This window comes from Arachis hypogaea, chromosome 14 (genome assembly GCF_003086295.3).
Source record: "Arachis hypogaea cultivar Tifrunner chromosome 14, arahy.Tifrunner.gnm2.J5K5, whole genome shotgun sequence".
Lineage (NCBI taxonomy): Eukaryota > Viridiplantae > Streptophyta > Magnoliopsida > Fabales > Fabaceae > Arachis > Arachis hypogaea.
In genome coordinates this window covers 141193646-141216050 of record NC_092049.1, presented here as the reverse complement: position 1 = coordinate 141216050, position 22405 = coordinate 141193646, and the positions used below count along the sequence as shown (strand labels likewise).

The window sequence follows — 22405 nt, the reverse complement described above, 5'->3', positions numbered from 1 at the left end:
ATGCATACTAAATGCGTGATTGAAGATAACGATGAGGTTGACATACAACCCAATAAGACATATTTAACACTGGCTAATGAGATTGGTGGATCGTCGAACCTGAGTTTCTTAGAAAAGGAAGTGAGGAATTATATTACATCCAAACTCCGGTCTATTGGTGTCAATGCGGATGTTAAAGAGATGTTAAATTACTTTATACGAATGAAAGAGATCAATCCAAACTTCTTTTATGCAATAAATATTGACGATGATTACAAGTTTAGGAGTGTACTTTGGGTAGATGCAAGGTGCAGGGCATCGTATAAATATTATGGAGACGTGGTGTTGTTTGATACCACATATAGTACAAACAAGTAATATGTATTTACGTGGAATTGTTAAAAACTTTTTTGTTTTGTAATAGTCAAATGTTCTTACATGTGGTTGTTGTTCGTGTAGGCATGGATTATCGTTCGTATCTTTTGTCGGTGTCAATCACCATGGAAAGTACACTCTTCTTGGTTGTGCTCTACTAGGAAACGAGAACATTCATAATTTTGAGTGGGTGTTCATGCAATGGGTGAAATGCATGGGAATTGTGCCACAGGGAATCATCACTCGCGACCAATGCAAGGCCATGTTTAGTACAATTAGGAAGGTCCTACCCCATACACGCCACCGATGGTGCATCTGGCACATATTGAAAAAGATATCGCAAAAGCTCAGAGGTTATGCTCAGTTCAAAGAGTTGAATGCTAAATTGAGTGACATTGTATGGAATTCTCATTCGGTTGAGTCATTCAAAGATGATTGGACTGAATTCATAAATGAGTGCAACCTAGATCACAACACATGGCTATCAGGTTCGTTACTTTAAAATTATATCATGCTTCGTTATTGCTTATGTTTGTCATGTGCTTGTATTGTTTTCTGAAAATGTATTCTTTTCGCGGTTTTTGTTGGTTATGTAATTGTGGTCTTCTGGTTGAGTCTAACTGGCTCTATGAATGATTTGTTTTGTGTAGAACTTTACAACAACCGACAGATGTGGGTTCCAATCTTTTTTAAGGGTGAATTTTGGGCTGCTATGAAAAGTATGCAAAAGAGTGAGAGTATGCACGCATTCTACGGAAAATTCTTATATAGCAAGACTAGCTTGATTCAGTTCATCTATGAGTACGACAATGTACTTAGGAACAAAGAGTAGAAAGAACTGGAAAATGATGCTGCAGACTCTAGAGGAGTTATCCTGTGTACATCTAGCTCTACCATTGAGAGACAATTTCAACAGGAATACACTAGCAACATGTTTAGGGATATCCAAATGGAGTTCCGTAAAAGATATGATTGCACCATCCGTGCTGTTACACAAGAAGGTGACTCGGATTGTGTGAAGGTGGAAGAAGAAAAATTAGCTAACGAAAAGATTCGCTATATTACATACGACGTTTATTTTGACCGTTCGACTCAGAAAGTTCGATGTGAGTGCAACATGTTTGAGAATTCAGGCATACTGTGTTGTCACTGTCTTGTTGTGTTTTTCTTTTATAAAGTAAACAGAGTACCTATCTGCTATGTTCTCCCTCGTTGGAGCAAGAATATAAAGCGCAAGCACACCTACATTAAGAGTAGTCACGACGTGAGTCGTTCGGATGAGAATCGTAACTTATACAAAGGGTTATGTACACACTTCTTTAACGTCGCTCAGGAATTCGTGAATTGTGACGAGGAAGCAGCCATATTGCATGCTGCTCTGGACGATGCAAGGACCAAGCTGACTAAAGTTGGAAGAATGAAACTGGGATCACAAGGTTTGGAGGTATCTCAGCAAGGACTTGGATGCATGGGAATGTCTGCTTATTATGATCCTCCAAAGCCAGAACCTGACATGGTTGCTCTCATTCACCATGCTGTTCAAAGTGGTGTCACATTCCTTGATACCACTGATGTCTATGGTCCTCACACCAACGAAATTCTGATTGGAAAGGTTCTTACTTGAGCTTTGATTCACCTACCCTTTCGATTTTTCTTTTGATTTTTTTTTTTTTTTGGTTGTTCTGATCCTTGGACTTAATTGGAGACAGATAAGTTGACATAAACAGTTCAGTTGATCTTATCCAAGTGAAAAAAATAATGAGTGATTCAAGATTTTGTGTTGCTTTTCTCTCTGTTATAGATCATGGATTCTTCTTAAGCAAGTTCTCAAGTTTGAATTTTATAAATGAATAATGCCATTTCTTATTTATGTCACAATTTTGTTTTGGCTTGTGCATATGATATTATGATGAAATGTTTGGAAATTTGGGACAGGCTTTGAATGGAGGGGTGAGAGAGAAGGTTGAATTGGCAACCAAGTTTGGTATCCGCATTTCTGATGATGGAAAATTTGAGAACCGTGGTGATCCATCATATGTGAGAGCTGCCTGTGAGGGAAGCTTGAAGAGACTTGACATTGATTGCATAGATCTCTATTACCAACATCGAATCGATACACGTGTTCCAATCGAAATAACGGTTTGAATCTTTCTCTGTGATAAAATAAGTCTTTAGGTCAACTTGAACCATAAGAGTTTACGAGTTAACTCGAGAAATTAATAACCTTGAATTTCACATTTAACTAGTTCAGTGAACACTAAAGTTTGAATTATTCATCACTTAACAAGATTGAATATATCATGTTGTTAAGGAAATGCAATCTGTTATATGGAACTGACATTTAGTATGTTAATTGTTAAGAGCATGAAGTAATAAAAATAGACTACTTTATGTGTGATGACTTCAACTTTTTCACTTCTTCAATTTCAAGTTAAGATTGGTGAGCTTAAGAAGCTTGTTGAGGAGGGAAAAATAAAATACATTGGTCTATCCGAGGTTTCAGCTTCAACAATCAGAAGAGCACATGCTGTTCATCCCATATCAGCTGTGCAGTTAGAATGGTCTCTTTGGTCAAGAGATGCTGAAGAAGAAGTGATTCCAACTTGCAGGTGCAGTTTAAGACAACGAATAACTCGATGTTTGAAACACTAAGATGATCCAACGGCATAGATTGTATAGAAGTTACTAGGATCTATATGATTGGATTATCTTAGCCTATATCATCAATATAAATATATGATCCACAATATAGTTTCATGGCTTCTAAATTTTATACTTCTCAGGGAACTTGGTATTGGAATTGTTGCATATAATCCTCTGGGGAGAGGATTCCTTTCATCAGGAACAAAGTTACTTGAGAATTTATCTGAGGGTGACTTAAGACAGGTTTGTGTTAACACAAGTTAGTGCTAATTACTTGAGCTACCTTGGCATTTTTTACAAATTTTCATCAGTTCAAACTTTAATCATGAACTCACTATTATTTTCTGTATTTTCTGTATTGATCTTGCTTTAGTTATATACTTAGCATTATATCATATAATAATGATGATTGCTAACTGAACACATTAAACAGAATACAGTTTTCTTGATCAACAAAGTTAAACAAGTAAAGTAGCTTGGTTAATCTTATGTGTTCTGTTACAGAATCTGCCTAGATTCCAACCTGAGAATCTGGAGAAGAACAAGACTATATTCGAGAGGGTTAATGAAATGGCGGCGAAGAAGGGATGCACTCCATCTCAGCTTGCATTGGCATGGGTTCACCACCAAGGAAATGATGTCTGCCCCATTCCTGGAACCACCAAAGTTGACAATTTTAACCAACACATTGCTGCTTTATCTGTGAAACTTGCACCACAAGAAATGGCAGAACTCGAGTCCTTTGCTGCCGCGGACACTGTCAAGGGTGATAGATACGCCGGAGATCTGAGTACATGGAAGAACTCTGATACTCCACCACTCTCTTCTTGGAAAGATGTTTAATTTTCTTGCTGTTGATTTGTTCTTTTAATTAATTAAGTGGTTTGAAGTTTGAACTCTGATGCAGATAATTTGATGTGTTTGTGTTTCTATAATTCTATGTCTAAAAAAACAAAAGGCTTAAGTTGTTAAGCACATCAAAAGTGCAATGGCATTCCTTCTACTATTAATCTTTGACTAAGGAAGCAAAGTTTCATATCTGAATGATTCAGTGAACCTTTTTTTTTTTTTTGAAAATAAAAAATGAGAAAATTTATGTGACTAACAATTTTTTTTAGTCAATAGTATTATTTTTACGGGTAAACTACTATTTTATTATCAAAAGATTCAAAAAAATTTTTACAGAATAACCCTTGAAAGAAAAATAAAATAATATTTTGACCTTCTAAAAATGATTGAAATTTGGCAAAATATACCAAAAATGATCATTTACTCTATTTTCATTCTTCCTCCTTGTATTTACCAAAACTAATGTAACTCACTTTTTTAAAAAAAATTTTAAAGATCAAATTAATTCAACAATACAATTTTAAGAACAAAATTAAATATTTACTTTAAAACAACAAAAAACAAAAAACAAAATACACTATCATCATATGCAGAACCTTAGACCAGTAAAATATTAGAAAGGTGTGTGATCATGACTGATACCATGTCCATATGCCAAGTCTTTGGTCTAAGAAAAACATTTGCACACTCTTTATAGCAGTATATAATTTTTTCTTTAAAAAAAAAAACAGCATCTTTAAAGTGATTCCTTTCGAAAGTGAATGCTATCAATAGGACAGAAAGATGTGTTTTATATGATCAAGAATATAAAAACAAGTGTCATGTGTGCATTAGAATAAAAAAATAAAAAATTTATAATAAAAGAAAAGAAATGAATAAGAAATATTATGTGAACCAATAAAAGTGAATTAAGTCATTTTTTCTTTTTGAAAAAGAAAATTACACACTTTCTCCTTTTTACAAAATACTAGTCCTGTAAATGGTTTTGATAAGCTTTATGCTTTGTGGAGAAATATTTGACAAAAGTATATATGTCCTTTAAAATTCATCACCTTTGTTATTATAGATGTATAATATACGAATTAGGAAGTGTGAGCTGCTTTTTAGTTGAGAAGTGAGAGACATTCACAAAGCTTCTTCATTCAGCTTCTTCTATATATTCTGATCACTGATATCATAGGGTTACTACCATCTTCACATCACAACAATGGCTAAAGTTGGAAGAATGAAGCTGGGATCACAGGGCTTGGAAGTGTCTCAGCAAGGACTTGGTTGCATGGGAATGTCTGCTGTCTATGGACCTCCAAAACCAGAGCCTGACATGGTTGCTCTCATTCAGCATGCTGTTCAAAGTGGGGTCACTTTCCTTGACACTGCTGATGTTTATGGCCCTCACACCAATGAAATTCTAATTGGAAAGGTTCCTTCTTGAACTTTGATTCAGATACCCTTTTGGATTTTCTTTTGATTCCTTATGTTCTTCTGAGAAGTTCCCTTAGTTTTAATTAGACTAATGTTAATTGCATATAGTAGTTACTTGCTATCTCATGAGATAAAATAAGACAGAAAATTTTGTATCATGTCTTTTGAGGATTAGTCATTGTGTTTGATGGTGGATATGCTGAGTAACCAAAACAAAAATAAAAAATGTTCTTGGGATATCTACTTTTTCTATGTGAAGATATCATGCGCTTTTGTTGTAGTTAATTTCAATTTTGGGGCAGGCTTTGAAGGGAGGGCTGAGAGAGAAGGTTGAATTGGCAACCAAGTTTTCAATCAATTTTATTGAGGATGGAAAGTTTGAGATCCATGGAGATCCAGAATATGTGAGAGCTTCCTGTGAAAGAAGCTTGAAGAGACTTGACATTAATTGCATTGATCTCTATTTCCAGCATAGAGTTGATACTCGCGTGCCAATTGAAGTCACGGTTTTACCCCTTTCTTTGTTCTTCTTTTTTTGTCTTATGATAGCTCTGTTATCACCAACTTGAAATTATTTATTCAGGGAAGTTAAACCTTGTAAATTGTCTACTATTATTCCAGATATACATAGGTTAACTTACAATTAGGTAGTTTATGTAATTTGGTAGGTTTAAATCACCATGTTTGCATCAACAAAAAACTTACTTAGCCTTGTATTGTGCTATACAATAACCCCAATCTGCATTTAGAATATATGTCTTTGTATCCTATAATGCTTTAGTCTATTTCCAAGCTTTTATATCATATAGTTAAGGAAATGCGAGTATGCGACATGTTTTGGAATTGACATCTGTTACAATCCTAGAGCTAGGAAATGAGATAATTACATATATTAAGGGTTGTGTATGATGACTTCAAATTTTTCCCTTGTAAATTTTAATCAAGATGGGGGAGCTTAAGAAGCTTGTTGAGGAGGGAAAAATAAAGTACATCGGTCTAAGTGAGGCATCGGCTTCAACAATCAGAAGAGCACATGCTGTTCATCCCATAACAGCTGTGCAAATTGAATGGTCTCTTTGGACAAGAGATGTTGAGGAAGAAGTGATTCCAAGTTGCAGGTTTGAATCTAATCATTCATAAGTATTAATGTTCTTGTTAACAAGAAAATCTCTTTCTAGGACTTCTCATAAAACATCATGATACAATGTCTGAATTTTTGGCTTCCAACTATTGTCCTTTTCAGGGAACTTGGCATTGGAATTGTTGCATATAGTCCTCTTGGCCGCGGATTCTTTTCATCCGGATCAAAGTTGCTTGATAATTTATCACAGGACGACTTCAGGAAGGTTTGTGTCACACGTGTGCGATTACAGAAATTCATGCTCTGATCACTTGTGCATTTCCATAATCATGTTTTGTACTCAGTTACATATTTTCACCTATTTAAAAACTTGGTGTCCTTCAGAAATCTTAACAAGTCAAACTTTAGTATATAAGTTACCTACTAATATTATTAGGATTTTGTTGATCAGTGACCTAAAAAGATATATGATAATATATATTCATTTCATAACACTTGCATCTTACTATATTATGTTTTTCAAATGTTCATAAAAAAAAAAAACTTGTGTGTTTGCAGGCTCTGCCTAGATTTCAACCTGAAAACCTGGAGTCAAACAAGACTATATTTGAGAGGGTCAATGAAATGGCCGCAAAGAAAGGATGCACACCATCTCAGCTTGCATTGGCATGGCTTCACCACCAAGGCAATGATGTCTGCCCCATACCCGGAACCACCAAAATTGAGAACCTTAACGACAACATTGGAGCCTTGTCTGTGAAACTTACACCACAAGAAATGACAGAACTCGAGTCCTTTGCTGCCGCAGATGTTGTCAAGGGTGGTAGATATCCAGATGATCTTATACCTACATGGAAGAACTCTGATACTCCACCACTTTCTTCTTGGAAAGTTGTTTAATCAAGTTCATCACTTAATGTTTAATTTACTATTTCACCCTCTGGAGTGTTGATACTTTCAATAAATAGATCAGTATGAAGGGAATTTAGGTGTTCCCTTTTGAAATGAATTTGGTTACATCAGTGAATCTTTCAAATTTCTGGCTGCTGATTTTGTATTCTTAACTTCGAAGTGGTTTTTGGATTCTATTGCAGATAACTTCATATGTATTCTACAAAACATAGTTTACATCTCGGTTTCATCATGAATTTTTAAAACAATTAATAAAAATGTTTATAAATCACTCAACTGGCCAACCATAAATTTTTTTGTGTCATGAAAAACATTAAAAAGATAACTATTTGTATCATGTAAGAATTTCATTTTTCTATTCTAATTGAAGCAATATATAGTAATATTTGGTATTCATAATACTAAGACTTAATTCAATATGTCAAAGATTTTTCTGACTCTGACGAATATCAAACACAAAAATGAAATGCAAATAATTAGACCTTTCAACTGATTTGTAATGAAGATTTCTAACTAACAACATCATCCATGCATGCATGATCATCTCCAAAAGTGTGAGAAAAACCCATGAGCAAATTCGAGACCATATGAACCATCTTCATTCATTAGAATAATAACCATTGTTTGTTGATGATGAAATCTCCCTTCTCATTTCTTCTACTCTTCTAATAATATTATAATACCCTTAACTGCTATATCAAATGCATCCTCAACTTTCCCTAATCTAGACCTTGGTTCATTTTATGTAACTCTTGGAATAATAACTTCTCTCATCTTAGAAATTCTAGTCCTAGAAACCCTAGCCAATGTGTCATTGATAATTGATTTGTTCTCTCTAACATCACCTTCAGGTATGAACACAGAGTAGCTCAAATAGTCTTTTGGTAAATGCCATCTATATTGTTCATAAGCTGACTTTGGATGGAAAAAAACCGGTATGCAGCCGGCAAAGATTGCGTCGAAAGTTGATCTCCTCGTGTAGGAATCGTCGGACGGCTCCAAGCAAATTGATCTTTGAAAAACACTCATGATGCTGACCGGATCTTCAGAAATATTTTTGTTGTTTTTCCCCCTGTAGCATCCAAGGAGTTTGCAACTTCTAAAGATTGGCCTTGTCTGATCAGCTCGTTTCTAAAGGAATCCGGTGCATTAGGCCTTGGGGCGCCTGCAAAGGAGAACAAATAAGGCCTCTTCATCCTTCTCATTCTCTTTTGCCACAAAGAAACATGAAGATCTTTTGAGAATTTGTCTGAGGGTGACTTCAGACAGGTTTGTGTTAACACAAATTACTGCTAATTACTTGTGCATTTGTATAATTAAGTGTAGCTTGGCATTTTTTACAATTTTTCGTTGGTTCAAACTTTAATCATGAAGTCACTATTAATTTCTGTATTGATCTTCCTTTATTTATATACTTAGCATTATATCACATAATAATGATGATTGCTAATTAACTCAACATAGTTAAACAAGTCAAGTAGTTTGGTTAATCTTATGTGTTCACTTACAGAATCTGGTAGATTCCAACCTGAGAATCTGGAGAAGAACAAGACTATATTCGAGAGGGTTAATGAAATGACGACGAAGAAGGGATGCACTCCATCTCAGCTTGCATTGGCATGGGTTCACCACCAAGGAAATGGTGTCTGCCCCATTCCTGGAACCACCAAAGTTGACAATTTTAACCAAAACATTGGTGCTTTATCTGTGAAACTTGCACCACAAGAAATGGCAGAACTCGAGTCCTTTGCTGCAGACGCTGTCAAGGGTGATAGATACACCGGCGATCTAATTACCTGGAAGAACTCTGATAGTCCACCACTCTCTTCTTGGAAAGCTGTTTAATTTTCTTGCTCTTGATTTGTTCTTTCAATTAATTAAGTAATCTGAAGTTTGAACTCTGTTCCAGATAACTTCATGTATGTGTGTGTGTTTCTCTGTCTAAATAAACAAAAGACTTAAGCACATCAACAATGGCATGCCTTCTACTATTAATCTTTGACCAAGGTGAAAGCAAAGTTTCATATCTAAATGATTCAGTGATTTGTATTTTTTTTTATGTTAAAAATTATGGTCATAAGTGAATGAATGTAACTAACAAGTAAGTATTCATTTTGTTCTATTTTATTTCTTCAAGATCCAATAGTTTTTCACTGTAAATATATGAGGTGAAAGGTCCTATTAACATTTTTATAAAGAAAATAAAGGTGAGGTCCACCATTTGATTAGTTAAATGGGGGTGGGTTTGTGGGATTCTTTTTCTAATTGCTATATTCTATAATGTCTCCTGGTAGTGGGACAATTTTTTTTTTTTTAATTATACTTACTTTCTTGTTTAGAATAACTATACTCAGCCATTTGACGTTTCACAGCTGTAGTCATTTGACAATTAACATTCACAAAGCTTCATTCAGCTTCATCCACTGATATCATAGTGCTATCATCATCTTCACATTACAACAATGGCTAAAGTTGGAAGAATGAAGCTGGGTTCACAGGGCTTGGAGGTGTCTCAGCAAGCATGGACCTCCAAAACCAGAACCAGATATTGTGATAGGAATTATGACTTCCTCCACTCCCCTTGTTTTATTTTTAGTTTAGTATTGTTTTTGTTTAGAAAAGCATTCAAAAGGAAGAAGAGCACTGTGCTTTTGGCATTAACTAAATTGCATTAAATTATGCTGATCTAGTTTACTGAACCCCACCAAAAACTCAACTTTAGTGAGATAATCAAATACCAAATCCATTTAACTTCATTGCATTTAAGAAGATAAAGACATATCCGGGATGAAAACCAACATAATTAAGACCTAGGGCATATTCTCTTACAGATAATTTATTTTATTTTGTGCCTACTGAAAAATAAAAGTATTGAAATATACCAATCAAGAACAAACGTAATCCAACAATGGGAACCTTAAATATATATAGTGGTACATAATCTTGGATAAAAATAATATATTTTACCTAAGTGTTGTAACTACTATTACAACATGGAGATAGTCATAAATTTATCCTCATTAGTCATAATGATTTCTAATGAAATGAATGATTAAAAACATGATATTAATTAATAATCTTTGCCTTGCAATCATGATGGAGTTTTCAACTACTTATAAGAGTAGGCACATAGCTCAGAACATTCATTCAAAGAAGCCAAATAAAACTTCTGCATCACTCTTCGAACACTGATCATAGTTGCAACTTGCAAGCACATCATCACCACAACACAGCAATGGCTAAAGTTGGAAGAATGAAACTGGGATCACAAGGTTTGGAGGTATCTCAGCAAGGACTTGGTTGCATGGGAATGTCTGCTTACTATGGACCTCCAAAGCCAGAACCTGACATGGTTGCTCTCATTCACCATGCTGTTCAAAGTGGTGTCACATTCCTTGATACCTCTGATGTCTATGGTCCTCACACCAATGAAATTCTGATTGGAAAGGTTCCTACTTGAGCTTTGATTCACCTACCCTTTTGACTTTTCTTCTGATTTTTTATTTTTTTTAGTTGTTCTGATCCTTGGACTTAATTGGAGACAGATAAGTTGACATAAACAGTTCAGTTGATCTTATCCAAGTGAAAAAAATAACGAGTGATTCAAGATTTTATGTTGCTTTCTTCTCTGTTATAGATCATGGATTCTTCTTAAGCAAGTTCTCAAGTTTGAATTTTATGTCACAATTTTGTTTTGGCTTGTGCATATGATATTATGATGAAATGTTTGGAACTTTGAGACAGGCTTTGAGTGGAGGGGTGAGAGAGAAGGTTGAATTGGCAACCAAGTTTGGTATCCGCATTTCTGATGATGGAAAATTTGAGAACTGTGGTGATCCATCATATGTGAGAGCTGCCTGTGAGGGAAGCTTGAAGAGACTTGACATTGATTGCATAGATCTCTATTACCAACATCGAATCGATACACGTGTTCCAATCGAAATAACGGTTTGAATCTTTCTCTGTGATACAATAAGTCTTTAGGTCAACTTGAACCATAAGAGTTTACGAGTTAACTCGAGAAATTAATAACCTTGAATTTCACATTTAACTAGTTCAGTGAACACTAATGTTTGAATTATTCATCACTTAACAAGATTGAATATCATAGTGTTAAGGAAATGCAATCTGTTTTATGGAACTGACATTTAGTATGTTAATTGTTAAGAGCATGAAGTAATAAAAATAGACTACTTTATGTGTGATGACTTCAACTTTTTCACTTCTTCAATTTCAAGTTAAGATTGGTGAGCTTAAGAAGCTTGTTGAGGAGGGAAAAATAAAATACATTGGTCTACCCGAGGTTTCAGCTTCAACAATCAGAAGAGCACATGCTGTTCATCCCATATCAGCTGTGCAGTTAGAATGGTCTCTTTGGTCAAGAGATGTTGAAGAAGAAGTGGTTCCAACTTGCAGGTGCAGTTTAAAGAGAATGAATAACTAGATGTTTGAAACACTAAGATGATCCAACGGCATAGATTGTATAGAAGTTACTATGATCTATATGATTGGATTATCTTAGCCTATATCATCAATATAAATATATGATCCACAATTTAGTTTCATGGCTTCTAAATTTTATACTTCTCAGGGAACTTGGTATTGGAATTGTTGCATATAATCCTCTGGGGAGAGGATTCCTTTCATCAGGAACAAAGTTACTTGAGAATTTATCTGATGGTGACTTAAGACAGGTTTGTGTTAACACAAGTTAGTGCTAATTACTTGAGCTACCTTGGCATTTTTTACAAATTTTCATTAGTTCAAACTTTAATCATGAACTCACTATTATTTTCTGTATTTTCTGTATTGATCTTGCTTTAGTTATATACTTAGCATTATATCATATAATAATGATGATTGCTAACTGAACACATTAAACAGAATACAGTTTTCTTGATCAACAAAGTTAAACAAGTAAAGTAGCTTGGTTAATCTTATGTGTTCTGTTACAGAATCTGCCTAGATTCCAACCTGAGAATCTGAAGAAGAACAAGACTATATTCGAGGGGGTTAATGAAATGGCTGCGAAGAAGGGATGCACTCCATCTCAGCTTGCATTGGAACCACCAAAGTTGACAATTTTAACCAAAACATTGCTGCTTTATCTGTGAAACTTGCACCACAAGAAATGGCAGAACTCGAGTCCTTTGCTGCCGCGGACACTGTCAAGGGTGATAGATACGCCGGAGATCTGAGAACATGGAAGAACTCTGATACTCCACCACTCTCTTCTTGGAAAGATATTTAATTTTCTTGCTGTTGATTTGTTCTTTTAATTAATTAAGTGGTTTGAAGTTTGAACTCTGTTGCAGATAACTTGATGTGTGTGTTTCTATGTCTAAATAAACAAAAGGCTTATACTATTAATCTTTGACTAAGGTGGAAGCAAAGTTTCATATCTGAATGATTCAGTGAACTTTTTTTTTTTTTTTTTGAAAATAAAAAATGAGAAAATTTAGGTGACTAACAATTTTTTTTTAGTCAATAATATTACTTTTACGGGTAAAATACTATTTTATTACCAAAAGATTCAAAAAAAATTTTACAGAATAACCCTTGAAATAAAAATAAAATAATATTTTGACCTTCTAAAAATGATTGAAATTTGACAAAATATGAAAATATACAAAAAATGATAATTTACTCTATTCATTCTTCCTCCTTGTATTTACCAAAACTAATGTAACTCACTTTTTTTTTCCCAAAAATTTTAAAGATCAAATTAATTCAACAGTACAATTTTAAGAACAAAATTAAATATTTACTTTAAAACAACAAAAAACAAAATACACTATCATCATATGCAGAACCTTAGACCAGTAAAATATTAGAAAGGTGTGTGATCATGACTGATACCATGTCCATATGCCAAGTCTTTGGTCTAAGAAAAAAAAACATTTGCACACTCTTTATAGCAGTATATAATTTTTTCTTTAAAAAAAAACAGCATCTTTAAAGTGATTCCTTTCGAAAGTGAATGTTATCAATAGGACAGAAAGATGTGTTTTATATGATCAAGAATATAAAAACAAGTGTCATGTGTGCATTAGAATAAAAAAATAAAAAATTTATAATAAAAGAAAAGAAATGAATAAGAAATATTATGTGAACCAATAAAAGTGAATTAAGTCATTTTTTCTTTTTGAAAAAGAAAATTACACACTTTCTTCTTTTTACAAAATACTAATCCTGTAAATGGTTTTGATAAGCTTTATGCTTTGTGGAGAAATATTTGACAAAAATATATATTTCCTTTAAAATTCATCACCTTTGTTATTATAGATGTATAATATACGAATTATGAAGTGTGAGCTGCTTTTTAGTTGAGAAGTGAGAGACGTTCACAAAGCTTCTTCATTCAGCTTCTTCTATATATTCTGATCACTGATATCATAGTGTTACTACCATCTTCACATCACAACAATGGCTAAAGTTGGAAGAATGAAGCTGGGATCACAGGGCTTGGAGGTGTCTCAGCAAGGACTTGGTTGCATGGGAATGTCTGCTGTCTATGGACCTCCAAAACCAGAGCCTGACATGGTTGCTCTCATTCAGCATGCTGTTCAAAGTGGGGTCACTTTCCTTGACACTGCTGATGTTTATGGCCCTCACACCAATGAAATTCTAATTGGAAAGGTTCCTTCTTGAACTTTGATTCAGATACCCTTTTGGATTTTCTTTTGATTCCTTATGTTCTTCTGAGAAGTTCCTTAGTTTTAATTAGACTAATGCTATTTGCATATAGTAGTTAGTTGCTATCTCCTGAGATAAAATAAGACAGAAAATTTTGTATCATGTCTTTTGAGGATTAGTCATTGTGTTTGATGGTGGATATGCTGAGTAACCAAAACAAAAATAAAAAATGTTCTTGGGATATCTACTTTTTCTATGTGAAGATATCATGTACTTTTGTTGTAGTTAATTTCAATTTTGGGGCAGGCTTTGAAGGGAGGGCTGAGAGAGAAGGTTGAATTGGCAACCAAGTTTTCAATCAATTTTATTGAGGATGGGAAGTTTGAGATCCATGGAGATCCAGAATATGTGAGAGCTTCCTGTGAAAGAAGCTTGAAGAGACTTGACATTAATTGCATTGATCTCTATATCCAGCATAGAGTTGATACTCGCGTGCCAATTGAAGTCACGGTTTTACCCCTTTCTTTGTTCTTCTTTCTTTGCCTTATGATAGCTCTGTTATCACCAACTTGAAATTATTTATTCAGGGAAGTTGAACCTTGTAAATTGTCTACTATTATTCCAGATATACATAGGTTAACTTACAATTTGGTAGTATATTATGTAATTTGGTAGGTTTGAATCACAATGTTTGCATCAACAAAGAACTTACTTAGCCCTGTATTGTGCTATACAATAACCCCAATCTGCATTTAGAATATATGTCTTTGTATCCTATAATGCTTTAGTCTATTTCCAAGCTTTTATATCATATAGTTAAGGAAATGTGAGTATGCGACATGTTTTGGAATTGACATCTGTTACAATCCTAGAGCTAGGATATGAGATAATTACATATATTAAGGGTTGTGTATGATGACTTCAAATTTTTCCCTTGTAAAATTTAATCAAGATGGGGGAGCTTAAGAAGCTTGTTGAGGAGGGAAAAATAAAGTACATCGGTCTAAGTGAGGCATCGGCTTCAACAATCAGAAGAGCACATGCTGTTCATCCCATAACAGCTGTGCAAATTGAATGGTCTCTTTGGACAAGAGATGTTGAGGAAGAAGTGATTCCAACTTGCAGGTGTGAATCTAATCCTTCACAAGTATTAATGTTCTTGTTAACAAGCAAATCTCTTTCTAGGACTTCTCATAAAACATCATGATACAATGTCTGAATTTTTGGCTTCCAACTATTGTCCTTTTCAGGGAACTTGGCATTGGAATTGTTGCATATAGTCCTCTTGGCCGCGGATTCTTTTCATCCGGATCAAAGTTGCTTGATAATTTATCACAGGACGACTTCAGGAAGGTTTGTGTCACGTGTGCGATTACAGAAATTCATGCTCTGATCACTTGTGCATTTCCATAATCATGTTTTGTACTCAGTTACATATTTTCACCTATTTAAAAACTTGGTGTCCTTCACAAATCTTAACAAGTCAAACTTTAGTAGATAAGTTACCTACTAATATTATTAGGATTTTGTTGATCAGTGACCTAAAAAGATATATGATAATATATATTCATTTCATAACACTTGCATCTTACTATATTATGTTTTTCAAATGTTCATAAAAAAAAAACTTGTGTGTTTGCAGGCTCTGCCTAGATTTCAACCTGAAAACCTGGAGTCAAACAAGACTATATTTGAGAGGGTCAATGAAATGGCCGCAAAGAAAGGATGCACACCATCTCAGCTTGCATTGGCATGGCTTCACCACCAAGGCAATGATGTCTGCCCCATACCCGGAACCACCAAAATTGAGAACCTTAACGACAACATTGGAGCCTTGTCTGTGAAACTTACACCACAAGAAATGACAGAACTCGAGTCCTTTGCTGCCGCAGATGTGGTCAAGGGTGGTAGATATCCAGATAATCTTATACCTACATGGAAGAACTCTGATACTCCACTACTTTCTTCTTGGAAAGCTGTTTAATCAAGTTCATCACTTAATGTTTAATTTACCATTTCACCCTCTGGAGTGTTGATACTTTATTACTTTCAATAAATAGATCAGTATGAAGTGCATTTAGGTGTTCCCTTTTGAAATAAATTTGGTTACATCAGTGAATCTTTCAAATTTCTGGCTGCTGATTTTGTATTCTTAACTTCGAAGTGGTTTTTGGATTCTATTGCAGATAACTTCATATGTATTCTACAAAACATAGTTTACATCTCGGTTTCATCATAGAATTTTTAAAACAATTAATAAAAATGTTTATAAATCACTCAACTGGCCAACCATAAATTTTTTTGTGTCATGAAAAACATTAAAAAGATAACTATTTGTATCATGTAAGAATTTCATTTTTTTATTCTAATTGAAGCAATATGTAGTAATATTTGGTATTCATAGTACTAAGACTTAACTCAATATGTCAAAGATTTTTCTGACTCTGACGAAGATCAAACACAAAAATGAAATCCAAATAATTAGACCTTTCAACTGATTTGTAATGAAGATTTCTAACTAACAACATCATCCATGCATGCAAGATCATCTCCAAAAGGGTGAGAAAAACCCATGAGCAAATTTGAGACCTTATGAACCATCTTCATTCATTAGAATAATAACCATTGTTTGTTGATGATGAAATCTCCCTTCTCATTTCTTCTACTCTTCTAATAATATTATAATACCCTTAACAGCTATATCAAATGCATCCTCAACCTTCCCTTCTCATTTGTTCTCTCTAACATCACCTTCAGGTATGAACACAGAGTAGCTCAAATAGTCTTTTGGTAAATGCCAACTATATTGTTCATAAGCTGACTTTGGATGGAAAAAAACCGGTATGCAGCCGGCTAAGATTGCGTCGAAAGTTGATCTCCTCGTGTAGGAATCGCCAGACGGCTCCAAGCAAATTGATCTTTGAAAAACACTCATGACGCTGACCGGATCTTCACAAGTATTTTTGTTGTTTTTACCCCTGTAGCATCCTAGGAGTTTGCAACTGCTAGAAGACTGGCATTGTCTGATCAGCTCGTTTCTGATGGAATCCGGTGCATTAGGCGTTGGGGCGCCTGCAAAGGAGAACAAATAAGGCCTCTTCATCCTTCTCATTCTCTTTTGCCACAAAGAAACATGAAGATCCTTTGAGAATTTGTCTGAGGGTGACTTCAGACAGGTTTGTGTTAACACAAATTAGTGCTAATTACTTGTGCATTTGTATAATTAAGTGTAGCTTGGCATTTTTTACAATTTTTTGTTGGTTCAAACTTTAATCATGAAGTCACTATTAATTTCTGTATTGATCTCCTTTATTTATATACTTAGCATTATAACACATAATAATGATGATTGCTAATTAACTCAACATAGTTAAACAAGTAAAGTAGTTTGGTTAATCTTATGTGTTCACTTACAGAATCTGCCTAGATTCCAACCTGAGAATCTGGAGAAGAACAAGACTATATTCGAGAGGGTAAATGAAATGGCGACGAAGAAGGGATGCACTCCATCTCAGCTTGCATTGGCATGGGTTCACCACCAAGGAAATGGTGACTGCCTCATTCCTGGAACCACCAAAGTTGACAATTTTAACCAAAACGTTGGTGCTTTATCTGTGAAACTTGCACCACAAGAAATGGCAGAACTCGAGTCCTTTTCTGTTGTGGACGCTGTCAAATGTGATAGATACACCGGCGATCTAATTACCTGGAAGAACTCTGATAGTCCACCACTCTCTTCTTGGAAAGCTGTTTAATTTTCTTGCTGTTGATTTGTTCTTTCAATTAATTAAGTAATCTGAAGTTTGGACTCTGTTCCAGATAACTTCATGTATGTGTGTGTGTTTCTCTGTCTAAATAAACAAAAGACTTAAGCACATCAACAATGGCATGCCTTCTACTATTAATCTTTGACCAAGGTGAAAGCAAAGTTTCATATCTAAATGATTCAGTGATTTGTATTTCTTTTTTATGTTAAAAATTATGGTCATAAGTGAATGAATGTAACTAACAAGTAAGTACTCATTTTGTTTTATTTATTTCTTCAAGATCCAATAGTTTTTCAATGTAAATATATGAGGTGGAAGGTCCTATTAACATTTTTTAAAAGAAAATAAAAGTGAGGTCCACCATTTGATTAGTTAAATGGGGGTGGGTTTGTGGGGTTCTTTTTCTAATTGCTGTATTCTTTAATGGCTGCTGGGAGTGGGACAATTTTTTTTATTAAAATTATATTTACTTTCTTGTTTAGAATAACTATACTCAGCCATTTGAGGTTTCACACCTGTAGTCATTTGACAATTAACATTCACAAAGCTTCATTCAGCTTCTTCCACTGATATCATAGTGCTACCATCATCTTCACATTACAACAATGGCTAAAGTTGGAAGAATGAAGCTGGGTTCATAGGGCTTGGAGGTGTCTCAGCAAGGACTTGGTTGCATGGAATGTCTTCTGGCTATGGACCTCCAAAACCAGAACCAGATATTGTGATAGGAATTATGACTTCCTCCACTCCCCTTATTTTATTTTTAGTTTAGTATTGTTTTTGTTTAGAAAAGCATTCAAAAGGAAGAGGAGCACTGTGCTTTTGGCATTACCTAAATTGCACTATATTATGCTGATCTAGTTTATTGAGCCCACCAAAACCTCAACTTTAGTGAGATTATCAAATACCAAATCCATTTAACTTCATTGCATTTAAGAAGATAAAGACATATCAGAGATGAAAACCAACATAATTAAGACCTAGGGCATATTCTCTTACAGATAATTTATTTTATTTTGTGCCTACTGAAAAATAAAAGTATTGAAATATACCAATCAAGAACAAACGTATCCAACAATCGGAACCTTAAATATATATATATACTGGTACATAATCTTTGATAAAAATAATATATTTTACCTAAGTGTTGTAACTACTATTTCAACATGGAGATAGTCATAAATTTATCCTCATTAGTCATAATGATTTCTAATGAAGTGAATGATTAATAATATGATATTAATTAATAATCTTTGCCTTGCAATCATGATGGAGTTTTCAACTACTTATAAGAGTAGGCAAATAGCTCAGAACATTCATTCAAAGAAGCCAAATAAAACTTCTGCATCACTCTTCGAACACTGATCATAGTTGCAACTAGCAAGCACATCATCACCACAACACAGCAATGGCTAAAGTTGGAAGAATGAAACTGGGATCACAAGGTTTGGAGGTATCTCAGCAAGGACTTGGTTGCATGGGAATGTCTGCTTACTATGGACCTCCAAAGCCAGAACCTGACATGGTTGCTCTCATTCACCATGCTGTTCAAAGTGGTGTCACATTCCTTGATACCTCTGATGTCTATGGTCCTCACACCAATGAAATTCTGATTGGAAAGGTTCCTACTTGAGCTTTGATTCACCTACCCTTTTGACTTTTCGTCTGATTTTTTACTTTTTTGTTGTTGTTCTGATCCTTGGACTTAATTGGAGACAGATAAGTTGACATAAACAGTTCAGTTGATCTTATCCAAGTGAAAAAAATAACGAGTGATTCAAGATTTTATGTTGCTTTCTTCTCTGTTATAGATCATGGATTCTTCTTAAGCAAGTTCTCAAGTTTGAATTTTATGTCACAATTTTGTTTTGGCTTGTGCATATGATATTATGATGAAATGTTTGGAACTTTGAGACAGGCTTTGAGTGGAGGGGTGAGAGAGAAGGTTGAATTGGCAACCAAGTTTGGTATCCGCATTTCTGATGATGGAAAATATGAGAACCGTGGTGATCCATCATATGTGAGAGCTGCCTGTGAAGGAAGCTTGAAGAGACTTGACATTGATTGCATAGATCTCTATTACCAACATCGAATCGATACACGTGTTCCAATCGAAATAACGGTTTGAATCTTTCTCTATCATAAAATAAGTCTTTAGGTCAACTTGAACCATAAGAGTTTACGAGTTAACTCGAGAAATTAATAACCTTGAATTTCACATTTAACTAGTTCAGTGAACACTTATGTTTGAATTATTCATCACTTAACAAGATTGAATATCATATTGTTAAGGAAATGCAATCCGTTTTATGGAACTGACATTTAGTATGTTAATTGTTTTTTTTTTTTTTTTGATAGTTTTAGAACTCACTTAAATCCCAAAGAGGGAAGTGAGAGCAAGCTACAGACAACAAGAAAAAACGAAACTTAAACTAAACAAAACAAGAACCAAACATAAAACAACAAAGACATAAGCTAAAGATCTAGACTATTACACGAATGTCAAAAACCTCGAAGGCACTAAGAAGCCTAGGACCGCCAACAGAACAAAAAAACAACACGAACAACGAGTCCCTGAGAAACAAACCTACACCACTAAAAATCACAAATAAGCAGTTTCAACCATAATTACTGTGCCTATAATTACACCATTGGTTGACCAGGAATTGAATGTCGCTTACACATGCCTCAAAGGATCTTTCCTTCTTGCAAAAAATTCTGCAGTTGCGCTCCTTCCATATAGTCCACACCGTTGCAAAGAAGCAAATAATCCATTCACACTTTTGTATATTACCAAGCCTTAAATCCACCCAGCAGTCAAAGCAATCTTTTGCTAAATTCGGCCACACCCAAGATAGACCCCACCTTTGAAGGATCACAACCCATAAATTCCAAGACCAGTCACATGCAAAGAAAATGTGGTGGACAGACTCAGGTCTAGAACCACAAAGCACGCACTTCACATCCTCACTCCGAAGCATCTTCAAATTGCACAGCCTATCCTTTGTATTTAGTCTTCCTAGAACTATAAACTAAGTGAGGAGCTCCACTCTAGGAGGAACAAAGCCAACCCACAACTTTTTAGCAAAATTATACATGTTGGAATCCGTCTCTCTATTCCTGTCCTTATAAATAATATTAAGGAAAGATTTAACAGAAAAATCCCCATTTTTGTCGAAATCTATCCACTTCATCTACTTTTATGGTAATTGTTAAGAGCATGAAGTAATAAAAATAGACTACCTTATGTGTGATGACTTCAATTTTTTTCACTTCTTCAATTTCAAGTTAAGACTGGTGAGCTTAAGAAGCTTGTTGAGGAGGGAAAAATAAAATACATTGGTCTATCCGAGGCTTCAGCTTCAACAATCAGAAGAGCACATGCTGTTCATCCCATATCAGCTGTGCAGTTAGAATGGTCTCTTTGGTCAAGAGATGTTGAAGAAGAAGTGATTCCAACTTGCAGGTTTGAATCTAATCATTCACAAGTATTAATGTTCTTGTTAACAAGCAAATCTCTTTCTAGGACTTCTCATAAAACATCATGATACCATGTCTGAGTTTTTGGCTTCCAACTATTGTCCTTTTCAGGGAACTTGGCATTGGAATTGTTGCATACAGTCCTCTTGGCTGCGGATTCTTTTCATCCGGATCAAAGTTGCTTGATAATTTATCACAGGACGACTTCAGGAAGGTTTGTGTCATATGTGTGCGATTATAGAAATTCATGCTCTGATCACTTGTCATTTTCATAATCATGTTTTGTACTCAGTTACATATTCTTTCACAAATCTTAACAAGTCAAACTTTAGTAGATAAGTTACCTACTAATATTATTAGGATTTTGTTGATCGGTGACCTAAAAAGATATATGATAATATATATTCATTTCATAACACTTGCATCTTACTATATTATGTTTTTCAAATGTTCATCAATGATACATACATTAAAAAAAAAAAAAAAAAAAATCCTTGTGCATTTGCAGGCTCTGCCTAAATTTCAACCTGAAAACCTGGAGTCAAACAAGACTATATTTGAGAGGGTCAATGAAATGGCCGCAAAGAAAGGATGCACACCATCTCAGCTTGCATTGGCATGGCTTCACCACCAAGGCAATGATGTCTGCCCCATTCCCGGAACCACCAAACTTGAGAACCTTAACAACAACATTGGTGCTTTATCTGTGAAACTTGCACCACAAGAAATGGCAGAACTCGAGTCCTTTGCTGCCGCAGATGTTGTCAAGGGTGGTAGATACGCCGGCGATCTAATTACCTGGAGGAACTCTGATACTCCACCACTCTCTTCTTGGAAAGTTGTTTAATTTTCTTGCTGTTGAGTTGTTCTTTCAATTAATTAAGTGATCTGAAGTTTGAACTCTGTTCCAGATAACTTCATGTATGTGTGTGTGTTTCTCTGTCTTAATAAACAAAAGACTTAAGCACATCAACAATGCCATGCCTTCTACTATTAATCTTTGACCAAGGTGAAAGCAAAGTTTCATATCTAAATGATTCAGTGATTTGTATTTTTTTCTTATGTTAAAAATTATGGTCATAAGTGAATGAATGTACTAACAAGTAAGTTTTTCAATGTAAATATATGAGGTGAAAGGTCCTATTAACATTTTTATAAAGAAAATAAAAGTTAGGTACACCGTTTGATTAGTTAAATGGGGTGGGTTTGTGGGGTTCTTTTTCTAATTGCTATATTCTATACTGGCTGCTGGGAGTGGGAC

General features: G+C 34.7%; 7 protein-coding genes and 1 pseudogene across 9 annotated transcripts; all 8 read left to right on the top strand.

Annotated features, from left to right (window-relative positions):
* Positions 1 to 1186, top strand: LOC112795462 (protein FAR-RED IMPAIRED RESPONSE 1-like). The gene is made up of 3 exons (XM_025837391.1): positions 1 to 353; positions 439 to 842; positions 1005 to 1186. The coding sequence occupies exons 1-3, from the start codon at positions 1 to 3 to the stop codon at positions 1184 to 1186; spliced, it is 939 nt and encodes a 312-aa protein (XP_025693176.1).
* A 532-nt stretch (positions 1187 to 1718) lies between these two features.
* On the top strand, positions 1719 to 3873 carry LOC112798091 (probable aldo-keto reductase 2). Its single transcript, XM_025841263.3, has 5 exons — positions 1719 to 1966; positions 2290 to 2493; positions 2791 to 2963; positions 3138 to 3240; positions 3502 to 3873. Exons 1-5 carry the CDS (start codon positions 1772 to 1774, stop codon positions 3838 to 3840), a joined length of 1014 nt encoding a protein of 337 aa, XP_025697048.1. The 5' UTR covers positions 1719 to 1771; the 3' UTR covers positions 3841 to 3873.
* A 913-nt stretch (positions 3874 to 4786) lies between these two features.
* LOC112798084 (probable aldo-keto reductase 2) lies at positions 4787 to 7468 on the top strand. Of its 2 annotated transcripts, XM_025841256.3 has the most exons (5): positions 4787 to 5266; positions 5571 to 5774; positions 6214 to 6386; positions 6512 to 6614; positions 6908 to 7468. In XM_025841256.3, exons 1-5 carry the CDS (start codon positions 5054 to 5056, stop codon positions 7247 to 7249), a joined length of 1035 nt encoding a protein of 344 aa, XP_025697041.1. In that variant the 5' UTR covers positions 4787 to 5053; the 3' UTR covers positions 7250 to 7468. The 2 variants fall into 2 exon arrangements, with proteins under 2 accessions (XP_025697041.1, XP_025697042.1); XM_025841257.3 differs by lacking the exon at positions 5571 to 5774 and having other exon boundaries at positions 4905 to 5266.
* Positions 7469 to 8755: 1287 nt separating this feature from the next.
* Positions 8756 to 9106, top strand: LOC112795461 (probable aldo-keto reductase 3). The gene has a single exon (XM_025837390.3). The coding sequence runs from the start codon at positions 8756 to 8758 to the stop codon at positions 9104 to 9106; it is 351 nt and encodes a 116-aa protein (XP_025693175.1).
* A 1168-nt stretch (positions 9107 to 10274) lies between these two features.
* On the top strand, positions 10275 to 12642 carry LOC112798090 (probable aldo-keto reductase 2; annotated as a pseudogene).
* Positions 12643 to 13461: 819 nt separating this feature from the next.
* On the top strand, positions 13462 to 16117 carry LOC112798083 (probable aldo-keto reductase 2). Of its 2 annotated transcripts, XM_025841254.3 has the most exons (5): positions 13462 to 13900; positions 14204 to 14407; positions 14850 to 15022; positions 15148 to 15250; positions 15540 to 16117. In XM_025841254.3, exons 1-5 carry the CDS (start codon positions 13688 to 13690, stop codon positions 15879 to 15881), a joined length of 1035 nt encoding a protein of 344 aa, XP_025697039.1. In that variant the 5' UTR covers positions 13462 to 13687; the 3' UTR covers positions 15882 to 16117. The 2 variants fall into 2 exon arrangements, with proteins under 2 accessions (XP_025697039.1, XP_025697040.1); XM_025841255.3 differs by lacking the exon at positions 14204 to 14407 and having other exon boundaries at positions 13544 to 13900.
* Positions 16118 to 16830: 713 nt separating this feature from the next.
* Positions 16831 to 17652, top strand: LOC140178792 (probable aldo-keto reductase 3). The gene is made up of 2 exons (XM_072216054.1): positions 16831 to 16854; positions 17314 to 17652. Exons 1-2 carry the CDS (start codon positions 16831 to 16833, stop codon positions 17650 to 17652), a joined length of 363 nt encoding a protein of 120 aa, XP_072072155.1.
* Positions 17653 to 18177: 525 nt separating this feature from the next.
* Positions 18178 to 22120, top strand: LOC112798086 (probable aldo-keto reductase 2). The gene is made up of 5 exons (XM_025841259.2): positions 18178 to 19285; positions 19583 to 19786; positions 20958 to 21130; positions 21256 to 21358; positions 21653 to 22120. The coding sequence occupies exons 1-5, from the start codon at positions 19073 to 19075 to the stop codon at positions 21989 to 21991; spliced, it is 1032 nt and encodes a 343-aa protein (XP_025697044.1). The 5' UTR covers positions 18178 to 19072; the 3' UTR covers positions 21992 to 22120.
* Positions 22121 to 22405: the final 285 nt, after the last annotated feature.